This window comes from Protomyctophum bolini, assembly GCF_963924005.1.
Source record: "Protomyctophum bolini genome assembly, chromosome: 14".
NCBI lineage: Eukaryota > Metazoa > Chordata > Actinopteri > Myctophiformes > Myctophidae > Protomyctophum > Protomyctophum bolini.
Genome location: NC_137875.1, coordinates 2,898,128 through 2,922,944, shown reverse-complemented (window position 1 = coordinate 2,922,944; position 24,817 = coordinate 2,898,128). Strand labels below are relative to the sequence as shown.

The 24,817-nt window shown below is 40.4% G+C and overlaps 1 protein-coding gene and 1 long non-coding RNA gene across 2 annotated transcripts in view; one reads left to right on the top strand and one right to left on the bottom strand.

Moving 5' to 3' along the window:
• Positions 1-24,817, bottom strand: part of LOC308328709 — a 259,110-nt gene that overhangs the window by 95,130 nt on the left and 139,163 nt on the right. The window lies entirely within an intron of this gene.
• On the top strand, positions 856-8,762 carry LOC308328260 (uncharacterized protein; the record flags this gene model as incomplete). Its single annotated transcript, XM_080782027.1, has 7 exons — positions 856-1,033; positions 3,083-3,133; positions 3,648-3,710; positions 3,936-4,709; positions 5,377-5,427; positions 6,826-6,957; positions 7,522-8,762. The coding sequence occupies 7 exons, from the start codon at positions 856-858 to the stop codon at positions 7,797-7,799; spliced, it is 1,527 nt and encodes a 508-aa protein (XP_080638153.1). The 3' UTR covers positions 7,800-8,762.

Sequence of the window (24,817 nt, the reverse complement as noted above, 5' to 3'; positions counted from 1 at the left end):
AATGGGGTTCAAGTCTGGGCTCTGGCTGGGCCACTCCAGGACTTTCACAGAGTTGTCCTTAAAACCAATCCTTCGTTATCTTAGCTGTGTGCTTGGGGGGGGTCGTTGTCCTGTTGGAAGGTTAATCGCTGACCAAGTCGGAGGTCCTGAGCGCTCTGGAGCAGGTTTTCATCCAGGATGTCTCTGTACACTGCTCCATTCATCTTTCCCTCTATCCTGACAAGTCTCCCAGTTCCTGCCGTTGAAAAATATCCACACAGCATGATGCTGCCACCACCATGCTTCACCGTAGGGATGGTATTTGCCAGGTGATGAGCGGTGCCTGGTTTCCTCCAGACCGAAGCCTCTCCTCAATAAAAGGCACATGACAGCCGGGCATCACAGCGCGCATGGAGTTTGCCAAAAGGCACCTAAAGACCATTATTAACAAGATTCTTTGGTCACACAAAAGAAACAAAAATAGAGCTTTTTGGCCTGAATGCCAAGCCCATCACAAACTTGAAATACTTATCTGACGTGAAAGTGCATGAGTATTTACTGTATGACTGACTTAATGCTAATGTACTGATTTCAGCTCATCTTGCTCAGCTGACCACCATAGAAACCAGGCTGACTGCTGCTGAAAGTAAGTATGTTTTATAAATATAATATATACTAACATATTAAGTCAGGAGCTGTGATGACTGCTGTCAAGCTGTCATATGTAGGTGTGGAATGGAAAAGCATGCTTGCATGGAATGCAGAGCATGTTCTAAATGTCTGCCAGCCTTGCCAGGTAAAAAAAAAAAAAAAAAAAGGTTACGGGTAGGCGGTAGCCAGGTAGTGTACAGTATATAATATCCTGCTTGCCACAGCATGACACACATCTTCCAAATGGATACTGCTGCCATGTTCCTGCTGGTCCTCTTCTGCCTGTGTTCAGCCGACACCGACCTGCCGTTCCAGTTGAGCATCAACCACCTCGAGATCCAAGGATCGGCGGTTGAGGTGAACTTCAACCGCCACGACGACCGGCCTACAAACCACATCACAGGTATAACTTAAGGATGCTGTTACTGCAGTGTGCACGGCGCAGTCAGACCTGCATGCCTGAGAGGGAGGGTCAGCTATCTTTATACTATAGCCCAGGGGTGGGCAATTATTTTTCCCAAGGGACCAAATGAGAAACAGAAAATATTTTGGAGGGCCGGGCCAAAAGGCTGAACTTAATTATGCATGATATCAATTTTATTTCTATATAAATATCAGTAAATGGCATTGTTTTGCAAAGCAATGGTAAACTAAATGTGAAACATTTGACTCAAATTATAGGCAGAGTGACTATTTTACATCATGATGATGTACAATAAGAGCACCCCTCACTTCACATGGGTGTGATTTTTTTACTTTCTACTTGCAGGCTTGAGACGTTTCCTTTCCCAGTTGAAAACTAGGTTTTTGTTTAAGTTGTTTAAGTCCTGTAAATACTAGCATTTTCTTTTAACAATGAGAACATTAGAGTTAGCTCTCTTAATAGTTCCATTCGGAGGACACTGGAGGTGCCACTTTCACAACCCATGGTGCGCTGCTTACTATCGAGAGATGAGTGTTAAGTCACAACCATTAAACAACCACGTTCTGAAAACAATAATAAGCCAACCAAACCAGTGATGGTATTGTTGAGACTTGGCAGCCTGGCAGGCGCTGTATGTTGACGTGTGCACGTTCGTTCTGCCAGATTTACTTTGTGGTTCAACGGTACGTCGATCGACTCGTGTGCCGAAAACAGACGATCCACAAGCTCACGACGCATCGCCCAAGCTTTCTGAACTTCAGAAGCATGCCACATTTTGGGCGCAACAACGGCATGATACGGCAGCATCTTAAAACATCTTAACTTTATTGGCGAGGCGGGTTAAATAAAGCAATGAAGCATATAATGGGATTTAACTTGTCCTCCTGCAAGGAAGTTTGGTAATCAAAGCATGCGCCTGCGCCTACCGTGTTGTGGAGCTGCATGCTTCATGGCTATTTGCATTCACCGACGTAGTCAACAATAAATCCAAAAAGCCGACATTTTCGCATATGAGGGGGGTGAAGGAAGAAAGACAGGTTCTCAATCACACGCAATTCACGTGCACAGTTGACGTGCAGATTGCGTGCACTGTGAGAATACATGGGCTTCAAAATAAAAGCAATGCGGTTTTAGTCCACCCATAAGGCAATTAGAAAGTATGTTTTATTTTCGGATTATCAAGTAATCTTTCACGGGCCGGTCAGAGTCAGCCGGCGGGCCGTATTTGGCCCGCGGGCCGTACAATGCCCAGGTCTGCTATAGCCTATCCCTATACTAATCTATTCTACACTACTTCATTAGGGTAACAAGACAACTCACCCTTTTTGGTGAGTTGTCCGGACAACTCACCCCGAACGTGAAGACAACTCACCAGGGGTGAGATGTCTTCACTTTCGGGGTGAGTTGTCTTCGCTTTCGGCCACTTTCGGGTCTGACTGAATATGTACCCTTTGAGCTCTTTTATATATACACTTCACCAGAATACTTTACTGAATACAACACAAGAGTCAAATGTACGGTCAAATGTAATGTATTTTATCACTTGTAATTTCTCACAGGGGTGGGAAACTTTGATGATGGAGAGGGCCACTATATTTCAAACTCACTCCAGAGGGCCACAATGCATATATAGTCAAAGGCAGCTGATCTACAAGCTCAAAACGTGTCACAGTGCAATGCATTTTGAGCTTGTAGATCTGCTTTTTTTTGCTATTTTTTTTAAATTGGAATCCGGAAAAGTAATCTTTTTTTAATTTAATTTAAAATACATTAACTTCATGATTATGAACTGAAATGCAAATATTGGACATAAAAAAAGTCACTAAGCTATTAACACATCAGACTGAAGTAATTAAAGCGGGTCATGTTCGCATGTTTGGAATTGCAGACGAGGACGTATTCTGTGTTACCCGGGCCTTGTCTGGACACCACATCCGTTTGTTTCTTTTCTCCGTTTGTTTGACCTGATGTGATTGTGTGTATTTATCAATTAATTCATTCATTAATTAACATTAATTCATTTTTTAGAAAAGGACAACAAATCTAATGAGGTGGAAGCCCCTGGAGGAAGTTCTGCAGGTGAGATATAGGTTATAGATATTATATAACGTTATATTATTGCGACCATAGAAAACCTGCAAGTCAGTCCGGCCGTCACGCCTTGTGACACGCTCCATAAATGGCCAATACAGAATTCATTCCATATGTTGATCTGCCCAGCAGTCTGCCGTCACCCAGGCAGATGCGAGAGACGTTGCAAAATGACTTACTGTTGCTAAAAGAACACAATAGCGTGACCAGCCAATCAAATCATCGCTATGGGGTGATCAGCCAATCAAATCATCGTGTTTGTGTTCATACAGACAGACAAAGTTGGGCATAGGAGGGGCTAGCAATTAGGGTGTGTAATTAAGTCACATTTTGGGTGAACTACTCCTTTAATTACTATAATTGATCTCAGAGAATAGATAACTTTTTTTGATCATGTATCTTACTGTACAGGTGATCCATAATGGAAAGCTTACTCACTCAACAGTGAAAGTGCATGAGTATTTACTGTATGACTGACTTAATGCTAATGTACTGATTTCAGCTCATCTTGCTCAGCTGACCACCAGGCTGACTGCTGCTGAAAGCCAAGTGCAACAACTGTGGAGTAAGTATGTTTTATAAATATAATATATACGGTACTAACATATTATTAAGTATACATGTATAGAAGTAGGAATTTAAAAAATCCCAAAAGGTTCAATTAAATGGAGGACAAAGTACTCACATTTCCACTTTTTAATTACTTAATTAACTAATAAATAAACGCTCCCCAGACGTCATTGACAATGAAAGGGGAATTCAGGTCAAATGTCTGTGATGCGTTTTTCAGAAATGGCTGCCAAATCGAGTGCTAGCGAGAGCAACGTGAAAGACCTCCAAACCAGACTCGGCACCAGTGAGGTCCATGTTGCAGACCTCCAAACCAGACTCGGCACCAGTGAGGTCCATGTTGCAGACCTCCAAACCAGACTCGGCACCAGTGAGGTCCATGTTGCGGACCTCCAAACCAGACTCAGTACCAGTGAGGGCCAAGTTGAAGTTCTCCAGACCAGACTCAGTACCAGTGAGGGCCAAGTTGAAGTTCTCCAGACCAGACTCAGTACCAGTGAGGGCCAAGTTGAAGTTCTCCAGACCAGACTTAATGCTAGTGAGAGTCAAGTCTTTGAGACCAGACTTAGTGCTAGTGAGAGTCAGATTGAAGGCTTTGTGACCAGACTTAGTGCTAGTGAGAGTCATAGTGAGGGCTTTGAGACCAGACTTAATGCTAGTCAGAGTCAAGTTGAAGGCTTTGAGACCAGACTTAGTGCTAGTGAGAGTCAAGTTGAAGGCTTTGAGACCAGACTTAATGCTAGTGAGAGTCAAGTTGAAGGCTTTGAGACCAGACTTAATGCTAGTGAGAGTCAAGTTGAAGGCTTTGAGACCAGACTTAATGCTAGTGAGAGTCAGATTGAAGGCTTTGAGACCAGACTTAGTGCTAGTGAGAGTCAGATTGAAGGCTTTGAGACCAGACTTAGTGCTAGTGAGAGTCAGATTGAGGGCTTTGAGGCTTTCAGACTCAACACCAGCACGGTCCAGATTGAAGACTTGAAGGAAGAAAGTGAAGGTAATTTGATCCAGATGGTGTTCAGCGAATGCAAGTATAAATGTGTAGTGTTGAAAAGGGACTTACTTTGGGGTTAAATAGTAGTTCACACAAACTGACTTATTATCAGTTACACTCGTCTCCCCACGAAGCCTTGAATTGACCACGACTCAACCGGTCATCAGATTATATGATTATTGGAATGTGACAAAAACTGGAAAAAAAACACACCTGTGTGAAGTGAGAGGCGCTCTTATCATCATACATCACATTCCGTGCTCAGCCAATCAAATCATCACAAATGTAATTCCGGCCAATCATGTTTGGCGTGTTCACTTTTCTGCCTTCACATTTTATCTTTGGCCATTGGCCAATCAAATCATCGCTATGGGGTGATCAGCCAATCAAATTCACACAAACAGACTAAGCTGGGCATGGGAGGGGCTAGCACCCCTCAAAAATCTCCATGAATTCAAGGCTTCATGCGGTGTGTAACTAAGTCACATTATGGGTGAACTACTCCTTTAATTACTTTCATTGATCTCAGAGAATATATAATTGTTTTTGATCATGTATCTTACTGTACAGGTGATCCATATAATCCATAATGGAAAGCTTACTCACTCAACAGTGAAAGTGCATGAGTATTTACTGTATGACTGACTTAATGCTAATGTACTGATTTCAGCTCATCTTGCTCAGCTGACCACCATAGAAACCAGGCTGACTGCTGCTGAAAGTAAGTATGTTTTATAAATATAATATATACTAACATATTATTAAGTATATACAGGTGCATCCATGCGATGTTTTTTAGTTATAGTTCTTCTATTTATAGTGACTCATAGGAATAGACTATGTGACAACCAGGTATATAGTCTGGTGACCACCGGAGAGACGGGTGACAGCCGGAATGTAGACGGCACCCGGGTGAGCAGTATGGGTAAGCGCCCCAGCCTGTGTCCTCCGTGAGGAGGAAGCCCAACAACCCTCGGTGAGGCGTTTGGGAGGGCCATGCAAGCAGCAAGCGGAACCGCAGCACCATGTCCCTGCGGGCTGCGGAACCATTGCCCAACACTCCTGAATGAAGTGTCTGGTGCTGGGACTCTGGTGCAACGCACAGGTCCTGAGCCTAGTCCCTCCATGCGCCATAAGTGTACCTCCCAGCCCTGGCAGAGTAGTTCTGGAGTAGTTCCAACGGATTGTGTGCCCCTGGCTTTTCCCTAGTGGGACTGATTGAGGGTAGCTACTGGCCGCACACACTGGTATAGCTAAAGAACACACACTGGTATAGCTAAAGAACACACACTGGTATAACTAAAGAACACACACTGGTATAGCTAAAGAACACACACTGGTATAGCCAAAGTGCCAAGAATGTATTATAGGATGAAGAGAATTTGGGCAGATAACTGACACACTTCAGGGTATGTGTAAAAACATTTCAAATGACCATATAGAGCCTGTGCTAGTCTTACAACCAATCACATTCTGATGACCATAGAGCCTGGGCTAGTCTTACAACCAATCACATTCTGATGAGCGCTGAGAGCAATCTCAGAGTGAAATACTAGCAGCCCTACTATACAGCCCTGGGGGACCCCGTCAGGTTTAAGTGGTTATTAATTAAATAATAAGCAATTATGTGTAAATATTGATGGTACTGTCACACTCACAACATGTTACAATTAACCAGAGTAATGACTTTACCGTCTTCCACTATTAAATGTCAGTGAGGATCTGACCATTAAGGTGAATGAAAGATTTAGGTTTACAGTTTTCTGGATCCCCAAGGACCCTGTTTTTGTTCTACACTATATATATCTTTGCTGAAAATAGCAGATCTACAAGTGCACAACAGAACATGGCCCAGTTCAACACATTGCGAGAGATCTGCTATTTCTGCTCCAGAACAGAGTTACTAGGGTTCAAGTAATTCATAATAAATGATAATAAATCCTGTCTCTGTATTTGACAGACAGTAATATTCCATGGAGTATTGTTAGTGACCGTTTAGTTTTAATAGCCTATACTTTGTCTTGTGGAGCTTTACAACAAGATTGGTGTATTGGCTTAATATAATATTATGCTTTTATAATATTTAAAGTGTTTGATAATGCTCCTCCTGTGTTGACAGACAAATCGAAGGTGGCCTTCTCTGTTGGTTTGACTAATGATGGACAAGTTGGACCGTATAGTGTTGTTTGGACCACTCTGATCTACAAGAAGGTCTTCACTAACATCGGCAACGCCTACAATCCATCTACAGGTGATTAAACTACAATCCATCCATGTACACACATGTACTTAAAGTACTACAAGTAAAAAGTAGAAATGTTCCATTTCATGTTTTCAAATGTATAAAAATCTTTTAAAAATAGCTCACAATGTGTCGATGTGACAGATTGTGAGCTTGTAGATCGGCTATTTTCACATGGCTGAAATGCATTAAAGGCTGAAGTGGTTACTGTATGTTTTGTAGTAATAATCTAAATCTACAAAGTAACTATAACTAAAGTTGTCAAATAAATGTAGTGGAGAAAAGTACAATATTTGGATCCGAGTAAAAGTAAAAGTATTGGAAATTGTTAATACTCAAGTAAACTACAAATACCAAAATGTTACTTAAGTATACAAAAAGTAAATGTACTTAGTTACCTTCCTCCACTGTGTGTTTCACATTGAAAGTAACAGTCCAGAGGAGATGAGGAAAGTAACCTCTTAACTCACACAACTTATAGATCTGACTTTTTTAATTAAGGTTTTTATTTTTATAATTGTATTTTTTAATTTCTATTAATGTAATGTGTTCTCTCATCCTGTGTTATCTCAGGGGTATTCTCTGCGCCGGTCCGAGGACTCTATCACTTCACATATGCTGCAGTTAACTGGTGGTCAGAGCAGTTCTGTGTCGCCATGTATAAGAATGAGCAGAAACTCTTAACTAACTGTGGAACCAATAGTGGAGGTTGGGAACAGATATCTAGTGGAATGATGGTAGAGCTGGAGGAGGGAGACACTGTTGACATGCGTTTACTGCATGGGGACAGGATCTATGATAACTATTCCAACCGCTCTGTGTTCAATGGTGTTCTGCTCTATTCTATGTAACACTGTCTGGTACTGGTACCATTACTTTATACAGTGTTCTGGTCTATTCTATGTAACACTGTCTGCTACTGGTACCATTACTTTATACAGTGTTCTGGTCTATTCTATGTAACACTGTCTGCTACTGGTACCATTACTTTATACAGTGTTCTGGTCTATTCTATGTAACACTGTCTGCTACTGGTACCATTACTTTATACAGTGTTCTGGTCTATATCTGAGCTATAATTCCATCTCTCTTTAAGAGTCTCCTGTCTAGATTATAATGATTTGGTTTGTTAAGATTTCAATTCAGACAATAGATTTTTAATTTCAGATACATTAGTGAATAAAAATTCAAATTTGCATTATATTTTGTTCTGCATGATATCAGTTTTAATAATTGATTCAGATAGATGACCGTTTGCAGGCAGCATGTCATTTCTTATGGTATCAACTTTACTTATGAAATAATTGTCAAAATAATCAGCTAATTCTTGGGGCTCGGTGATGAAGCGTTCACCCGATTCAATAAATTATGGTGTTTTGCTCATTTTATCTCTACCCGTGATTTGATTTGAGAGAGAATACTCCAGCGTTTTTTACCATGTATAATTTCTTCAATTCTAGATTGATAGTTTAGGCTTTTTTTCTGTTCATTTAATGTGGTCACTTTGTCTCTTAAAGAGCGATATGCTAGCCAGTCCTCTGATCTACCTGAATCTACAGAAATTGTTTTACCTTCATCTCTATCTTTCATCAAGCTTCTCAGCGTTGTCAGCTTTTAATCTACTATTTTCAATACGCTTTGAAAAATAATCTGAAATATTGTAACAATACACATCTTCTCTCATGGGGTCTATGCTGTCACAGACGGGGGTCCACAGACAAATAGATCATTTTGGGGTCTATGCTGTCACAGACGGGGGTCCACAGACAAATGGATCATTTTGGGGTCTATGCTGTCACAGACGGGGGTCCACAGACAAATAGATCATTTTGGGGTCTATGCTGTCACAGACGGGGGTCCACAGACAAACAGATCATTTTGGGGTCTATGCTGTCACAGACGGGGGTCCACAGACAAATAGATCATTTTGGGGTCTATGCTGTCACAGACGGGGGTCCACAGACAAACAGATCATTTTGGGGTCTATGCTGTCACAGACGGGGGTCCACAGACAAATAGATCATTTTGGGGTCTATGCTGTCACAGACGGGGGTCCACAGACAAATAGATCATTTTGGGGTCTATGCTGTCACAGACGGGGGTCCACAGACAAATAGATCATTTTGGGGTCTATGCTGTCACAGACGGGGGTCCACAGACAAATAGATCATTTTGGGGTCTATGCTGTCACAGACGGGGGTCCACAGACAAATAGATCATTTTGGGGTCTATGCTGTCACAGACGGGGGTCCACAGACAAATAGATCATTTTGGGGTCTATGCTGTCACAGACGGGGGTCCACAGACAAATAGATCATTTTGGGGTCTATGCTGTCACAGACGGGGGTCCACAGACAAATAGATCATTTTGGGGCCCTTGACATGAACATGTTAGAGAAGCATTAGGTTAAAGAGCCTCCATAATGTTCATATCCTTTTAGACCAAGTGTATATTGTACTGCAGGCTGTTTGCATTTCTGTCAAATAGTTTTCAATCAATCAAATAAATGAGAAAAGGGCATGTTGTGAGCTTTTACTTTCTGCTACTTTAACTAATGTTGTTAATTCTGAGCATTTTCCCTCCACATAATGACATGCCATTGCTACGTACACATACATACATACACGCACGTGTGTACACATACATGTACACATCCATACACAGCTCTGCATAGGAGTGGCCAGCACCACTCAACAATTTGAGAACTACTTCTTCTATCACTTTGATTTGCTTGAACATTGCTTGAACAGCACTGAACTGAACTGTGGGCCAATGCTGCCACCTGCTGGCTCGTAACAGAAGTAACAGTTTTACTACTGTAAAAGGGTTGACAGGGTCGTCACATCAGCTACAATTTACAATGGAGTCATTTATCAGACGCTCTGAATCCAGAGAGACTTACAGTAAGGTTCAACACATGGTAATACATCAAATACATAAAATACATTTTTTTATTTTGTAATAGTCATAAGTAAGCTAAGAACCTAACATCTGTCTAACAGTAGAATATTAAACTATGGTACAGTAACACAAAAGAGTGCTATTTCTATATAAACATGCCATCTACTCTCTAACAGGAGTATAAAGCATGTAAACACACATCAGTGAATGTGTGAAACACAATGACTGAACCCACAGAAGCTACCGGAGCACATCCTTCACATAACTAATTAATTAGGTGCATTCAGACAGTTTGTTATAATGACAAACATTTATAAAACGTGAAATAATTGTCCAGTACTACTCAACTCCATCCCCAAAGGCAGTCTCCAAGTAAGGTCAATATAGTAGGCTAATAGTTAAACAAAAGGTGAAATAATTGTCCTACAGTACTACTCAACTCCATCCCTAAAGGCAGTCTCCAAGTAAGGTCAATATAGTAGGCTAATAACGGATCCCTGGACTTCAGAGTTCAAAGTCTGAAAAAAAGAAGACTATAGTAGAGTATAGCCTCTACAGTAACAGCTCAGCTCAGCATGTGGACACGACGTCCAGATAGTGGAGCAATTCTGCTCTCGGTGGCAGCTGTCCGTGTGGTCAGCTGTCTGCGTTGGCTTTGCTGTTAGCAGCAGCAGAAAAAGGTAAGAAACACATTATAGACCTATGCATAGTTACACACACACACACAAGTGAGCTTGTAGATCTGCTATTTAATTGCACCAAAGGGTATAGTTAACTTAAAACCAGCTTGAGACAGAATGCACAAACTGCACCTTATATTGAGCAAGAAAATGTCATTCCCACACCCCCACACTTCACAGCAGGCTGCTACTGCCACCCTACTGTGCACCGTGCACGACTTTAAGCACTATTTTCACCAACAGCTAATGACAACATGCCCAACATTGGGATGCTTGATCAAAATGTGGGGGACTCGATTTAGTAGAAGTTTTGTCTTAAACCAAAGCCTTGTTTGTGGGTGCATTATTGTATTATTAGTATTATGTTGCTGTGTGTAGTGTTACTGCTGTGTTTAATGTGTGTTTCTGTGTAGTGTTACTGCTGTGTTTATTGTGTGTTTCTGTGTAGAATGGCCTGCAGTGGAAACTAATAAATAGGCTGGGACGATAAAGTCTAATCTAATATAACATTCAATAATAAACTAATAAATAGGCTGGACGATAAAGTCTAATCTAATATAACATTCAATAATAAACTAATAAATAGGCTGGGACGATAAAGTCTAATCTAATATAACATTCAATAATAAACTAATAAATAGGCTGGGACGATAAAGTCTAATCTAATATAACATTCAATAATAAACTAATAAATAGGCTGGGACGATAAAGTCTAATCTAATATAACATTCAATAAGAGATTAACGTGCAACTGTGTTTTGGTAAGAGGTATATTTATTGGCCGAGGCACGCATGAAGGGGGGGGGGCACACAGCTGTGATATTGTCAAGTGGGAAAACTGCATGTCTGTCCAAAAACCTTCGTTTGTTTTGTACTTTTGTAGTTATCGTACAGTAGTAATAGTTATCATTTAGTCACAAGCTCTTGCTAATACTTTTCTTTTATTAAACATTTATAAAACACACAGGCACACTGACTGAATCACTTTCTTCAATGTCCTATTTTGGGCATGTCATTATTGTTATTTTTATTATTATTTACATTTACTTTGCCTGGTATAGCGTAATAGATTAACTTGTAGATCTGATACTTTTGTTTGACTCTGTGGTATGATCAAGTAGGACGTTCATTTACGAAAAAAGTTCAAATATGGAGATAAGAGGATTCTGCATGACAGCAATTCTCTCTCTCTCTCTCTCCCTCCCTCTCTCTCTGAGGGCGTGCAGGGTGCGTCAGGTTTCAACTGGATCTTTGGCGTTGTGGGGAAGATGGCAGCTGCAGGCAGCTACAGGTGCTGATGCAATTCTTCCGACCAGAGCTCCTGAAAGTAAACCGTGTCCGTGTGTGTGTGTGTGTGTGTGTGTGTGTGTGTGTGTGTGTGTGCGTGCGCGTGCGTGTGCGTGTGCGTGCGTGTGCGTGTGCGTGTGTGTGCGTGTGCAGACTGAGCCAGAAAACAGCTTTCCCCCCACACCACACCCCCACACATGGTGCATGCTGCAACCCTTACGGACACATAGGCTATAGGCTACTGTACACGACTTTAAGCACAATTTAATGTCACCACACGCAACACGTTCAACAGCTAATGACATCATCACATGCTCAAAATATAGGGCTGCTTTATCAAATGTGGGGGACTCGATTTAGAAGTTGTGTGTTAAACCAAAGCCTTTGTTGCCATTAATGTTTGTTTGTGTGCTATGAAGTGTGGATGCATTAATGGAGATTATTGTCTATACCGGGCTGTATATGTTGCTGTGTAGTGTTTACTGCTGTGTTTATTGTGTGTTTCTGTGTAGAATATTGACTAAGATGGCTCAGAGGCCACTCAGAAAAATTCCAAAAGTCCAAGGGCCTTATGCTAAAAAATGTCAATATTGTTTTGAAATGTTTACAAATGTATTTTCAGACTTCACGACTAGTCAAAAAAATTAAGGAAACCCACAGTAAAAAGCCACATTTCCATCTATAAGGCGAAACCTCAATGAACAAAAAACATTGTGATTAATGCTGAAGTTACAAAATGAGTCTTCATTCACAACATGTGAAGAGAACAGATTATCACTGATAAATATGAATAAATAAGAAAAGTGTTCAATACTCAATTCTCTTGGAACAAACTATTACAATACCTACAGTAGTGAGTATAGGGTGGAAGTAGATCATGGTGGGCCTTTATTAACAATTCTTATGTCTTTCTTTTGTAGCAGGACAAGGAAGGAAGGAGCAGTGCTACTCAACCCGCGGCCCGTGGGCCACATGCGGCCCCTGATTAGTGTGAACAGCTGCCGGTTGTGGTGAGTTTAAAATGTGTCTTGAGGTTTTCAGGTAAATTAAATGACACACACAAATTAAACGCACACGCACACACACACGGAACAGTGGAGGAATATTAGTGGTATCAAATCTAGGTCATAGTGCCCAGTGGAAAGTCAGCTATACACGCTGACGGGACACTAAATAAAGTCAAGAACTACCTGAGAGTTCCAACGTGTGCTTTGATAAGATCCGACAGACAACACTGAACAGAGTGGCTGAGAATATGTTTAATGTGATCAGCTGTCGTTGCTATATAAAATAATACAGTTGGTTTTTTTTATGGTGTGGCTTAAAGTGAGTTTAAAATGTGTCTTGAGGTTTTCAGGTAAATTAAATGATCACTTTAATAGATAATTTAATTAATAGATCATTTCTTCAACAGACATAAAGCACAATGTTTTGTGTTCATGTACATCTTCTCTGTCTGAAGGTGTTTGTGTCGACAACAGTATTTATTCTGTCCACTGATTTTCTTTTTGAAATTAGTAAATATTGTTGAAAAATCTAATACATAAAAATCCCTAAATATAGATATTTGTATTTATTATTTAATAAATGTACAAATAGCAAAAGGTATACGAGTTGGTATGAGTATACTATATATCTATTTATTTATTTATAGATATGTTTATTTATTTAAACAAGTATCTACCTATACAGAGGTGAAGTGTAGTGTAGTTTGGCGGAGCCTGGTGGTGATACTATCACATTGCTACGCTGCCCAGGTATTGATATTGATTGCTAAATCAAAGTTGACATTTTGTTTATTGTTTTTGTGATATTCTATTTTGTATTCAAATGAGGGTAGGCAAAAATAAGCTTTTAGCTTCAGCCTACACCTTTTAGGACCATTCTTTTCTAAATGACCTTTTTCTTATGTACTGTAATGCATCGTTTTTGTGACAACGAGAGTTTAGTGTTTAGAGAAAAAAAGAAGCGTATCTAGTGAGGGAGCCGTGAGGGAGCCCGGTCATGTATATTACAAATTAATTATTACTTATGACAGAACGACAGTACAAATGCTGTACCCACACACACACACACACACACACACACACACCTAATTGATATTATACTGGATTTTTAGTATACTATTTAGTAGTATATCACTTGTTGTGATCATTTTATTGCTTATAATAATTATATGGCTGTTCCTCTTGTTGGTGTGATGTCTAGGAACTGAAAATCCAATAATTCTACTCTTTATGCTCATAATATAATGGAATGTATTGTAACAACAATACACTCTCAGTAAACATAAAATGGAAAAAGAAATGACTTTAAAAAGATGCACCTTTTACATTGTCTAACATTCAAGTGGACAGAATAAATACTGTTGTCGACACAAACACCTTCAGACAGAGAAGATGTACATGAACACAAAACATTGTGCTTTATGTCTGTTGAAGAAATGATCTATTATTGTTAAGTGATCCTTTAATTTACCTGAAAACCTCAAGACACATTTTAAACTCACTTTAAGCCACACCATAAAAAAACAACTGTATTATTATTTTTTTTTTAATGTATTTCTTTATCCCACGATTTTGTAACCCAAGGGGAGAGCAACGGACTTGAACTCATGTTCCCTTCATGCCCGAGTGTCCAAGTTGCTCCTTTACAACCTGACAGGGGGGAGTTTCCCTGGTTGTATTATTTAATTTTACGACAGCTGATCACATTAAACATATTCTCAGCCACTCTGTTCAGTGTTGTCTGATCTTATCAAAGCACACGTTGGAACTCTCAGGTAGTCCTTGACTTTATTTAGTGTCCAGTCAGCGTGTATAGCTGACTTTCCACTGGGCACTATGACCTAGATTTGATACCACTAATATTCCACTGTTCCACGTGTGTGTGTGTGTGTGTGTGTGTGTGTGTGTGTGTGTGTGTGTGTGTGTGTGTGTGCGCGTGTGTGCGCTTATGCGTGCGTGCGTGTAGCTAAGGGTCCATTTGGTTCGATTTTGTACGTTCTCAGAGTTCAAATAAAATACAGGGACTGCAGGGTCCCTGGGATCATAAACATGGTATCAAATGGTTAGGTCTGTGGTCTTATGCATATCACACTGAGGGTCCTAGAAATGCATAGGGTTGAAAATGACTGCTGTAGGCCTGGGCTTCTAACAGTGGCTGCAGTGACACCCTGTAGACCAGCTATAGGGCTTCTAACAGTGTGTGCAGTGACACCCTGTAGACCAGCTATAGGGCTTCTAACAGTGTGTGTTGTGACACCCTGTAGACCAGCTATAGGGCTTCTAACAGTGTGTGCTGTGACACCCTGTAGACCAGCTATAGGGCTTCTAACAGTGTGTGCTGTGACACCCTGTAGACCAGCTATAGGGCTTCTAACAGTGTGTGCTGTGACACCCTGTAGACCAGCTATAGGGCTTCTAACAGTGTGTGCAGTGACACCCTGTAGACCAGCTATAGGGCTTCTCACAGTGTGTGCTGTGACACCCTGTAGACCAGCTATAGGGCTTCTCACAGTGTGTGCAGTGACACCCTGTAGACCAGCTATAGGGCTTCTCACAGTGTGTGCTGTGACACCCTGTAGACCAGCTATAGGGCTTCTCACAGTGGCTGCAGTGACACCCTGTAGACCAGCTATAGGGCTTCTAACAGTGGGTGCTGTGACACCCTGTAGACCAGCTATAGGGCTTCTCACAGTGGGTGCTGTGACACCCTGTAGGTCAGGGGTCGGCAACCTTTTTGACTTGAAGTGCCAAGTTTTCACTTCCATAGTCAGTGTGCCATATCAACATTACGTTTAATTATGACGGCACATTTTAACATTTCAGATTTTCAGTGTTGATAGGCTATTCATAACAACCTTTATTTTTGATTTGTAATATTTAATATGAAAACTTTGAAAAGAAGAACCCTCTCTCTCACACATGTGCCAGTGACCACCCTCCCCTGTGCCAGTGACCACCCTCCCCTGTGCCAGTGTGCCAGTGACCACCCTCCCCTGTGCCAGTGACCACCCTCCCCTGTGCCAGTGACCACCCTCCCCTGTGCCAGTGTGCCAGTGACCACCCTCCCCTGTGCCAGTGACCACCCTCCCCTGTGCCAGTGTGCCAGTGACCACCCTCCCCTGTGCCAGTGTGCCAGTGACCACCCCCCCCTGTGCCAGTGTGCCAGTGACCACCCTCCCCTGTGCCAGTGTTGGCACCATGCCTAAGGTTGCCTACCCCTGCCTATAGGGCTCCGTGACGCAAGTCCAGGTCTGTCTCAGAATACTGTGATCATTTATTTGGAACGTATCAATGTCACTTCGGTTTAACCACGTTGTGCCTCAGGGCTACTCAACTTAAGATGGATCTGGGGCCACTCAGCAACATTCCTAAAGTCCAATTAAGGGCAGCAAGCTAAACATAGTGTTCAGAACCCTAAAACCCTAAACTTGTCTCAATAACTTGTCTTAGTGGTATTTATCTATCAAACAACATTCCTCTTTCATCACTGATGACTGTCCTTCCTGAATAATTAATGATTTTCAGTAAACTGACCCCCCCCCCCCCCACACACACACACACACACACACACTTTGCTCTGAGAAGGGATAGTAAATCATTGACCTGTAGATGTTTTGACATTTGAAGCACAATAAATACACTAGAACTGAATAAGAAGTCAGACTGACTGAGAAGTGGAAAAATAAATAACTTAAAAAAAAGATGCACATTTTGTGTTGTCTGACATTCTGTGTTCTCAGATCAGTGGACAAAATAAATATTGGTCTCGACACAAACACCTTTAGACAGAGACAGAGACATTCTGTGTTCTCAGATCAGTGGACGGAATACATACTGGTCTACTCTCGACACAAACACCTTTAGACAGAGACAGAGTGTGTTCTCAGATCAGTGGACAGAATAAATACTGGCCTCGACACAAACACCTTTAGACAGAGACAGAGACATTGTGCTTCATGTCTGACGGAGAAATAATCCTATTTTAATTGATCATTTCAGTTCTATAATATCTCAAGGCACATTTTAAACTCATGGGGAACATCACACCGTGACACAGCGCTATTGCTCTTTAAAAATAACAACAGCCGATTACATTAAAGATTTTCACAGCCGCTCTCTTGCGGGTAAAATGAGGACATTAATTCATGTCTTATCAAAGCACATGTTGCAGTTCTCAGGTGGACCTTGACACCATTTACTGTCCCGTACACTGACTTTCCACTGGGCACGGTGACGTGTCTAGTGTTGTTGGACGAGCAGGGAGAGGATATAAGAAGCAGCTGCACGATATCATGACATACAGTGACTCGGCTGCAGGATGAAGGGTTGTGTGGCTTTGCTTGTTTTACTGTTCTGTCTGTCTGGGGCTGCCGGGGCTCCGGGGGAGAGCGGACCGGTCAGCGAGAGACAGAGAGACGATGCCGAACCAGGTTCCCTATTCACACATGACCTATGGGATGCGATGATAGAGTTGAGAGACAGGGTGGCAGCCAGCGAGGAAGAAGCCAAGGAACAGAAGATGTTGATGACAGGTTAGAATGGTCACAATGGAGCTGGAAGAGGTTGTAAAGGTATACAGGATGAAATGTGTTTAAGATGTTTCATAGTTTAACATAATGTTGCTCTGTGATGTTTTTCAGTAATGGCTGCCAAATTGAGTGCTAGCGAGAGCCTCGTGAAAGACCTCCAGGCCCATGTTGCAGACCTCCAAACCAGACTCGGTACCAGTGAGGTCCATGTTGCAGACCTCCAAACCAGACTCGGCACCAGTGAGGTCCATGTTGCAGACTTGAAGGAAGAAAGCGAAGGTAATTTGATCCAGACGGTGTTCAGTGAATGTTCAGTATCGGCCCTACATGTGTAGTGTTGAAAAGGCACTTTGGGGGTTAATTAGAAGTTCACCCAAAAACTAACTTATTATCAGTTACACTCCCCACGAAGCCTTGAATTGATCACGACTCAGCCGGTCATCACATTATATGCTTATTGGAATGCGACAAAAACTTAAAAAAAAATAATATCACACCCGTGTTATCATCATACATCCCATTCCGTGCTCAGCCAATCAAATCATCACAAATGTCATTCACTTTTCTGCCGGAAAACATTTTATCCTCAATATGTATACTTTGCTCGGCCAATCAAATCATCACTATGGGGTGATCAGCCAATCAAATCATCAAGTTGGGAAAAGGAGGGGCTCCTGGGGTGTGTAATTAAGTCACATTTTGGGTGAACTACTCCTTTAATTACTATAATTGATCTCAGAGAATAGATACCTTTTTTTGATCATGTATCTTACTGTACAGGTGATCCATATAATCCATAATGGAAAGCTTACTCACTCAACAGTGAAAGTGCATGAGTATTTACTGTATGACTGACTTAATGCTAATGTACTGATTTCAGCTCATCTTGCTCAGCTGACCACCATGGAAACCAGGCTGACTGCTGCTGAAAGTAAGTATGTTTTATGAATATAATATACTAACATATTATTAAGTATACATGTATATCAAAAGTATAGGAATTGAGTACAAGGTACTCGTATTTCCACTTTTTTTATTGACACACACTAATAAACGTTCATATACTATATCAATAAGTATGATATACTAATGTAAAATATGATAAGTATATGCTCAGTAAACATTATGTTCAGTCTTCATTATGTATGAAGGATTTACTGCACATTACTCCCCAAATATGCATCTAAAATTAAATGATCTATACTATTCTTTGGCACACATTTGGCTGGGTTAATGTTAGATAGGGTGTTTCTGTGTGGATGTATGGGCTGTCATCCTGAATGGGTTAATGTTAGATAGGATGTTTCTGTGTGGATGTATGGGCTGTCATCCTGAATGGGTTAATGTTAGATAGGATGTTTCTGTGTGGATGTATGGGCTGTCATCCTGAATGGGTTAATGTTAGATAGGGTGTTTCTGTGTGGATGTATGGGCTGTCAAGGCCAGAAAGTAGTGTTTTGCTACTCCGTAAGTTCTCCTGCGTAAATGACGATGTCACGTGCATACCCTCTATTGGCTTAATATAATATTATGCTTTTATAATATTTAAAGTGTTTGATAATGCTCCTCCTGTGTTGACAGACCAACCGAAGGTGGCCTTCTCTGCTGGTTTGGGTGATGGACATGTTGGACCGTATAATTCTTGGACCACTCTGATCTACAAGAGAGTCATCACTAACGTCGGCAACGCCTACAATCCATCTACAGGTAGTGCAAAGCGTTTTTACTTAAGTAAAAGTATCAATACTGCAATATAGAACTACTCTGTTACAAGTAAAAGTCCGGAATTCAAAATGTGCTTAAGTAAAAGAAAAAATGTACTTAAAGTAGTACAAGTGAAAGTATTCATTATGCAGAATATACGTGCCATTTCAAGTTTTCAAATGTATATTAAAAAACCTTTTTGAAAATAGCAGATCTACAAGCTTGTAGATTCGCTATTTTCAGAAGGCCTAAATGTGGCTGAAGTGGTTAATAAATATATGTTTTGTAATAATAATCAAAATCTACAAAGTAACTCATAAATCATCAAATAAATGTAGTGGAGTAAAAGTACAATATTTATATCCAAGTATAAGTAAAGGTATTGGAAATACTAAACTACAAATACCAAAACATTGTACTTAAGTACACAGTGCTTAAGTAAATGTACTTAGTTACTTTCCAGCACTGTGTGTTTCACATAGAAAGCAACAGTCCAGAGGAGATGAGGAAAGTAACCTCTTAACTCACACAACTTGTAGATCTGACTTTTTAAATTAAGGTTTTAATTTTTATAATTGTATTTTTTAATTTCTATTAATGTAATCCTGTGTTCTCTTAGGGGTATTCTCTGCACCGGTCCGAGGACTCTATCACTTCACATATGCTGCATATCACAACAGGTCATCATCAGAGGGTTTCTGTGTCCACATGTATAAGAATAGCCAGACCCTCTTCGCTAACTGTGGATACAACAGTGGAGGTTATGAACAGATATCTAGTGGAATGATGGTAGAGCTGGAGGAGGGAGACACTGTTTACATGCAATTACCTCCAGGGTCCAGGCTCTATGATAACTCACTCAACTACAATGTGTTCAATGGTGTTCTGGTCTATGCTATGTAACACTGTCTGCTACTGGTACCATTACTTTATACAGTGTTCTGGTCTATTCTATGTAACACTGTCTGCTACTGGTACCATTACTTTATACAGTGTTCTGGTCTATTCTATGTAACACTGTCTGGTACTGGTACCATTACTTTATACAGTGTTCTGGTCTATTCTATGTAACACTGTCTGGTACTGCTACCATTACTTTATACAGTGTTCTGGTCTATATCTGAGCTATAATTCCAGCTGACAGCTTCAAGAGTCTCCTGTCTAGATTATAATGACCACCGGGTTTGTTAAGATTTCAATTCAGACAATAGATTTTTAATTTCAGATACATTAGTGAATAAAAATTCAAATTTGCATTATAATTTGTTCTGCATGATATCAGTTTTAATAATTGATCCAGATAGATGACCGTTTGCAGGCAGCATGTCATTTCTTATGGTATCAACTTTACTTATGAAATAATTGTCAAAATAATCAGCACATTCTTGGGGCTCGGTGATGAAGTGTTCACCTGATTCAATAAATGATGGTGTTTTGCTCATTTTATCTCTACCCGTGATTTGAGAGAGAATACTCCAGCGTTTTTTACCATCATGTATAATTTCTTCAATTCTAGGTAGTTTAGGCTTTTTTCTGTTCATTTAATGTGGTCACTTTGTCTCTTAAAGAGCGATATTATGCTAGCCAGTCCTCTGATCTACCTGAATCTACAGAAACTATTTTACCTTAATCTCTATCTTTCATCAAGCTTCTCAGCGTTGTCAGCTTTTAATCTACTATTTTCAATACGCTTTGAAAAATAATCTGAAATATTGTAACAATACAGATCTTCTCTCATGGGGTCTACGCTGTCACAGACGGGGGTCCACAGACAAATGGATCATTTTGGGGTCTATGCTGTCACAGACGGGGGTCCACAGACAAATAGATCATTTTGGGGTCTATGCTGTCACAGACGGGGGTCCACAGACAAATGGATCATTTTGGGGTCTATGCTGTCACAGACGGGGGTCCACAGACAAATAGATCATTTTGGGGTCTATGCTGTCACAGACGGGGGTCCACAGACAAACGGATCATTTTGGGGTCTATGCTGTCACAGACGGGGGTCCACAGACAAATAGATCATTTTGGGGTCTATGCTGTCACAGACGGGGGTCCACAGACAAATAGATCATTTTGGGGTCTATGCTGTCACAGACGGGGGTCCACAGACAAACGGATCATTTTGGGGTCTATGCTGTCACAGACGGGGGTCCACAGACAAACAGATCATTTTGGGGTCTATGCTGTCACAGACGGGGGTCCACAGACAGACAGATCATTTTGGGGTCTATGCTGTCACAGACGGGGGTCCACAGACAAATAGATCATTTTGGGGTCTATGCTGTCACAGACGGGGGTCCACAGACAAATAGATCATTTTGGGGCCCTTGACATGAACATGTTAGAGAAGCATTAGGTTAAAGAGCCTCCATAATGTTCATATCCTTTTAGACCAAGTGTATATTGTACTGCAGGCTGTTTGCATTTCTGTCAAATAGTTTTCAATCAATCAAATAAATGAGAAAAGGGCATGTTGTGAGCTTTTACTGTAGTTCTGCTACTTTAACTAATGTTGTTAATTCTGAGCATCTTCCCTCCACATAATGACATGCCATTGCTACGTACACATACATACATACACGCACGTGTGTACACATACATGTACACATCCATACACAGCTCTGCATAGGAGTGGCCAGCACCACTCAACAATTTGAGAACTACTTCTTCTATCACTTTGATTTGCTTGAACATTGCTTGAACAGCACTGAACTGAACTGTGGGCCAATGCTGCCACCTGCTGGCTCGTAACAGAAGTAACAGTTTTACTACTGTAAAAGGGTTGACAGGGTCGTCAGCTACAATTTACAATGGAGTAATTCATCAGACGCTCTGAATCCAGAGAGACTTACAGTAAGGTTCAACACATGGTAATACATAAAATACATAAAAAATAGTCATCAATAATCATAAGTAAGCTAAGAACCTAACATCTGTCTAACAGTAGAATATTAAACTATGGTACAGTAACACAAAAGAGTGCTATGTCTATATAAACATGCCATCTACTCTCTAACAGGAGTATAAAGCATCTAAACGCACATCAGTGAATGTGTGAAACACAATGACTGAACCCACAGAAGCTACCGGAGCACATCCTTCAGAGAATTAATTAATTAGGTGCATTCAGACAGTTTGTTATAATGACAAACATGTATAAAACGTGAAACAATTGTCCAGTACTACTCAACTCCATCCCCAAAGGCAGTCTCCAAGTAAGGTCAATATAGTAGGCTAATAGTTAAACAAAAGGTGAAATAATTGTCCTACAGTACTACCCAACTGCATCCCCAAAGGCAGTCTCTTACTTGGTCAATAGTAGGCTATAGGCCTAATAGTTACATTAGTCTCTTACTTGGTCAATAGTAGGCTATAGGCCTAATAGTTACATTAGTCTCTTACTTGGCCAATAGTAGGCTATAGGCCTAATAGTTACATTAGTCTCTCACTTGGTCAATAGTAGGCTATAGGCCTAATAGTTACATTAGTCTCTCACTTGGTCAATAGTAGGCTATAGGCCTAATAGTTACATTAGACTCTTACTTGGTCAATAGTAGGCTATAGGCCTAATAGTTACATTAGCCTCTTACTTGGTCAATAGTAGGCTATAGGCCTAATAGTTACATTTAACAAGACATTCTTGAACACAGACAAAAGTAGATAATGTGCACAAACTTGGGGAAACTCGACAACAATTGTTTCAGGAGGATATTATGAACACAAAAAGCAGTTAATGTACAACCAATAAGCTGTATAATAACATCTATCTATAATATGTTGGTACTTTATACACCTTGATAAGGAATGTCTCTTCAACCAATAAGCTGTATAATAACATCTATCTATAATATGTTGGTACTTTATACACCTTGATAAGGAATGTCTCTTCAACCAAGCTGTATAATAACATCTATCTATAATATACTTAGTTTATACACCTTGATAAGGAATATGTCTCTTCCAGACTCACTGTGGTTGAATGGCTGCACAACCCACTTCTACAATGGTCACTTCTCTAATGTGTCATCAACAACAACATCTGGTGTAGGCCTATATAGTTCACACACACACACACACACACACACACACACTTGTGTTGTGTTTCACAATTGAAATTAAAGAGTCCAATATGGGCTCAGACTCAGAGGCGGTCAATGAGACACGTTTGAACAGCACATTTCTGCACGGCGGCAGAAGCAATGAACAATAATGTGTGTCTTACTTACCTGGGATATAAAGTTCCTTCCCTTTCCCCATGAATGAATCCAACAGGGTAATAGTTGTAGCGAACCAGGCTGGATGAAGAGGTTGAAGGCCGACTGATGATGTGAAGTTTCTTTAATAGATCAACGTGAAAACTAAAAACAAGGACACAAACATATAATCAACACAGGCAGACACATCCAATAATATGAGGCATTCATATAAACAAATACGTTTACAAATAACCAGTAAAAAGGTACATATTATCAAACCATAATACCACATGAGCAAAATACCAACTAAACAAAATCCCACAACAATATGACACAAACCAATAACCATAAAAATGGACATTCACCTTGTTCCCTCTCCAGCTAGACGCTAACTTGTTACCATGGCGTCCCAATATCATGATGTCACTCGATCACGTCATTCTCCAGGAAAGTCACTAAAACCAATAAATACATAATTAAAATCCGGCAGTTCGATTTCCATTTCATTTGTTGTTTCATTTGTCTTCATTTGGTGAGGTTAGGCTTAGCTTTTAATGACTATGGTTTGGAGCACATGAGAAACAAACATTTCTGTCTGACTGACGCTGGGCTGTCTTTAGTCAGTATGACTCTGGTGGGTGAGCAAGCTTCCCGTTTGCCCACATAGCCTTTCAAAATAAAAGCCTTTCGTCCATTTCATTCCGGGGTCGGTTACACAGGGAAAATAGTTTATTAAATGAGTTTGTAACACGCTATCCACACTTTTCCTGGGCTGTGTGTGCTCCAGTTCCTGTCGATTTGATCCAATTAAAGCCAATGAAACTGGTCAGATGACCAATGATATCCAATGAAATCAATACTCCATGAACTACAGAGTCAGACCCAAACACCCTTTTCAACATCTAACCAGTTTTATTTGACTTTTTTTTATTATGCTGCTGTGTTTTATTTAATTGTATCCTTGCAGGCTGCGTTTTATTTAATTAATTTGCATGCACTATACATGGGGACTCAGGAATTACAGTTTAATTGATTAATATATTAATTAATTAGAAGTTTGCAGAATTACAGTATATTTCAAATACAACAATGTAGGCCTGCATTGCACTTTAATGTAGTTACTTAGTTACTATTTAATATTTAGTTACTACTGTATTGTGTTTGGTAGTAAGAGAATCTTACTTATTTCTTTATTGAATTTCTATAATTTTGTCAATGCAAAAAAACATGGCATAATAATGTAATGAAAGTTAAACCATAGCGCACTTTTTATTTTGATAGATCGGCTAATATCCACTTGCAGCCCTGTTGTCTTCATTATATAAGCATGTTAAGGCTTACATTGTTTTGCGGCTCCAGGTAGATATTGAATTATTTCTTTTGGTCGAAAATGGCTCATTCAACATCTTGGGTTGCCGACCCCTGATCTAACCCATCAAAAAAGAATATTCCTCCCCAAAACCACCACCAGGTGGGGTTGCAGCGCCCTCAGCACCCCACACAGGTGTTTATTGATAGCCTGATAGTGGTTCTAATCTTAAATTAAAGTGTTGTCCGG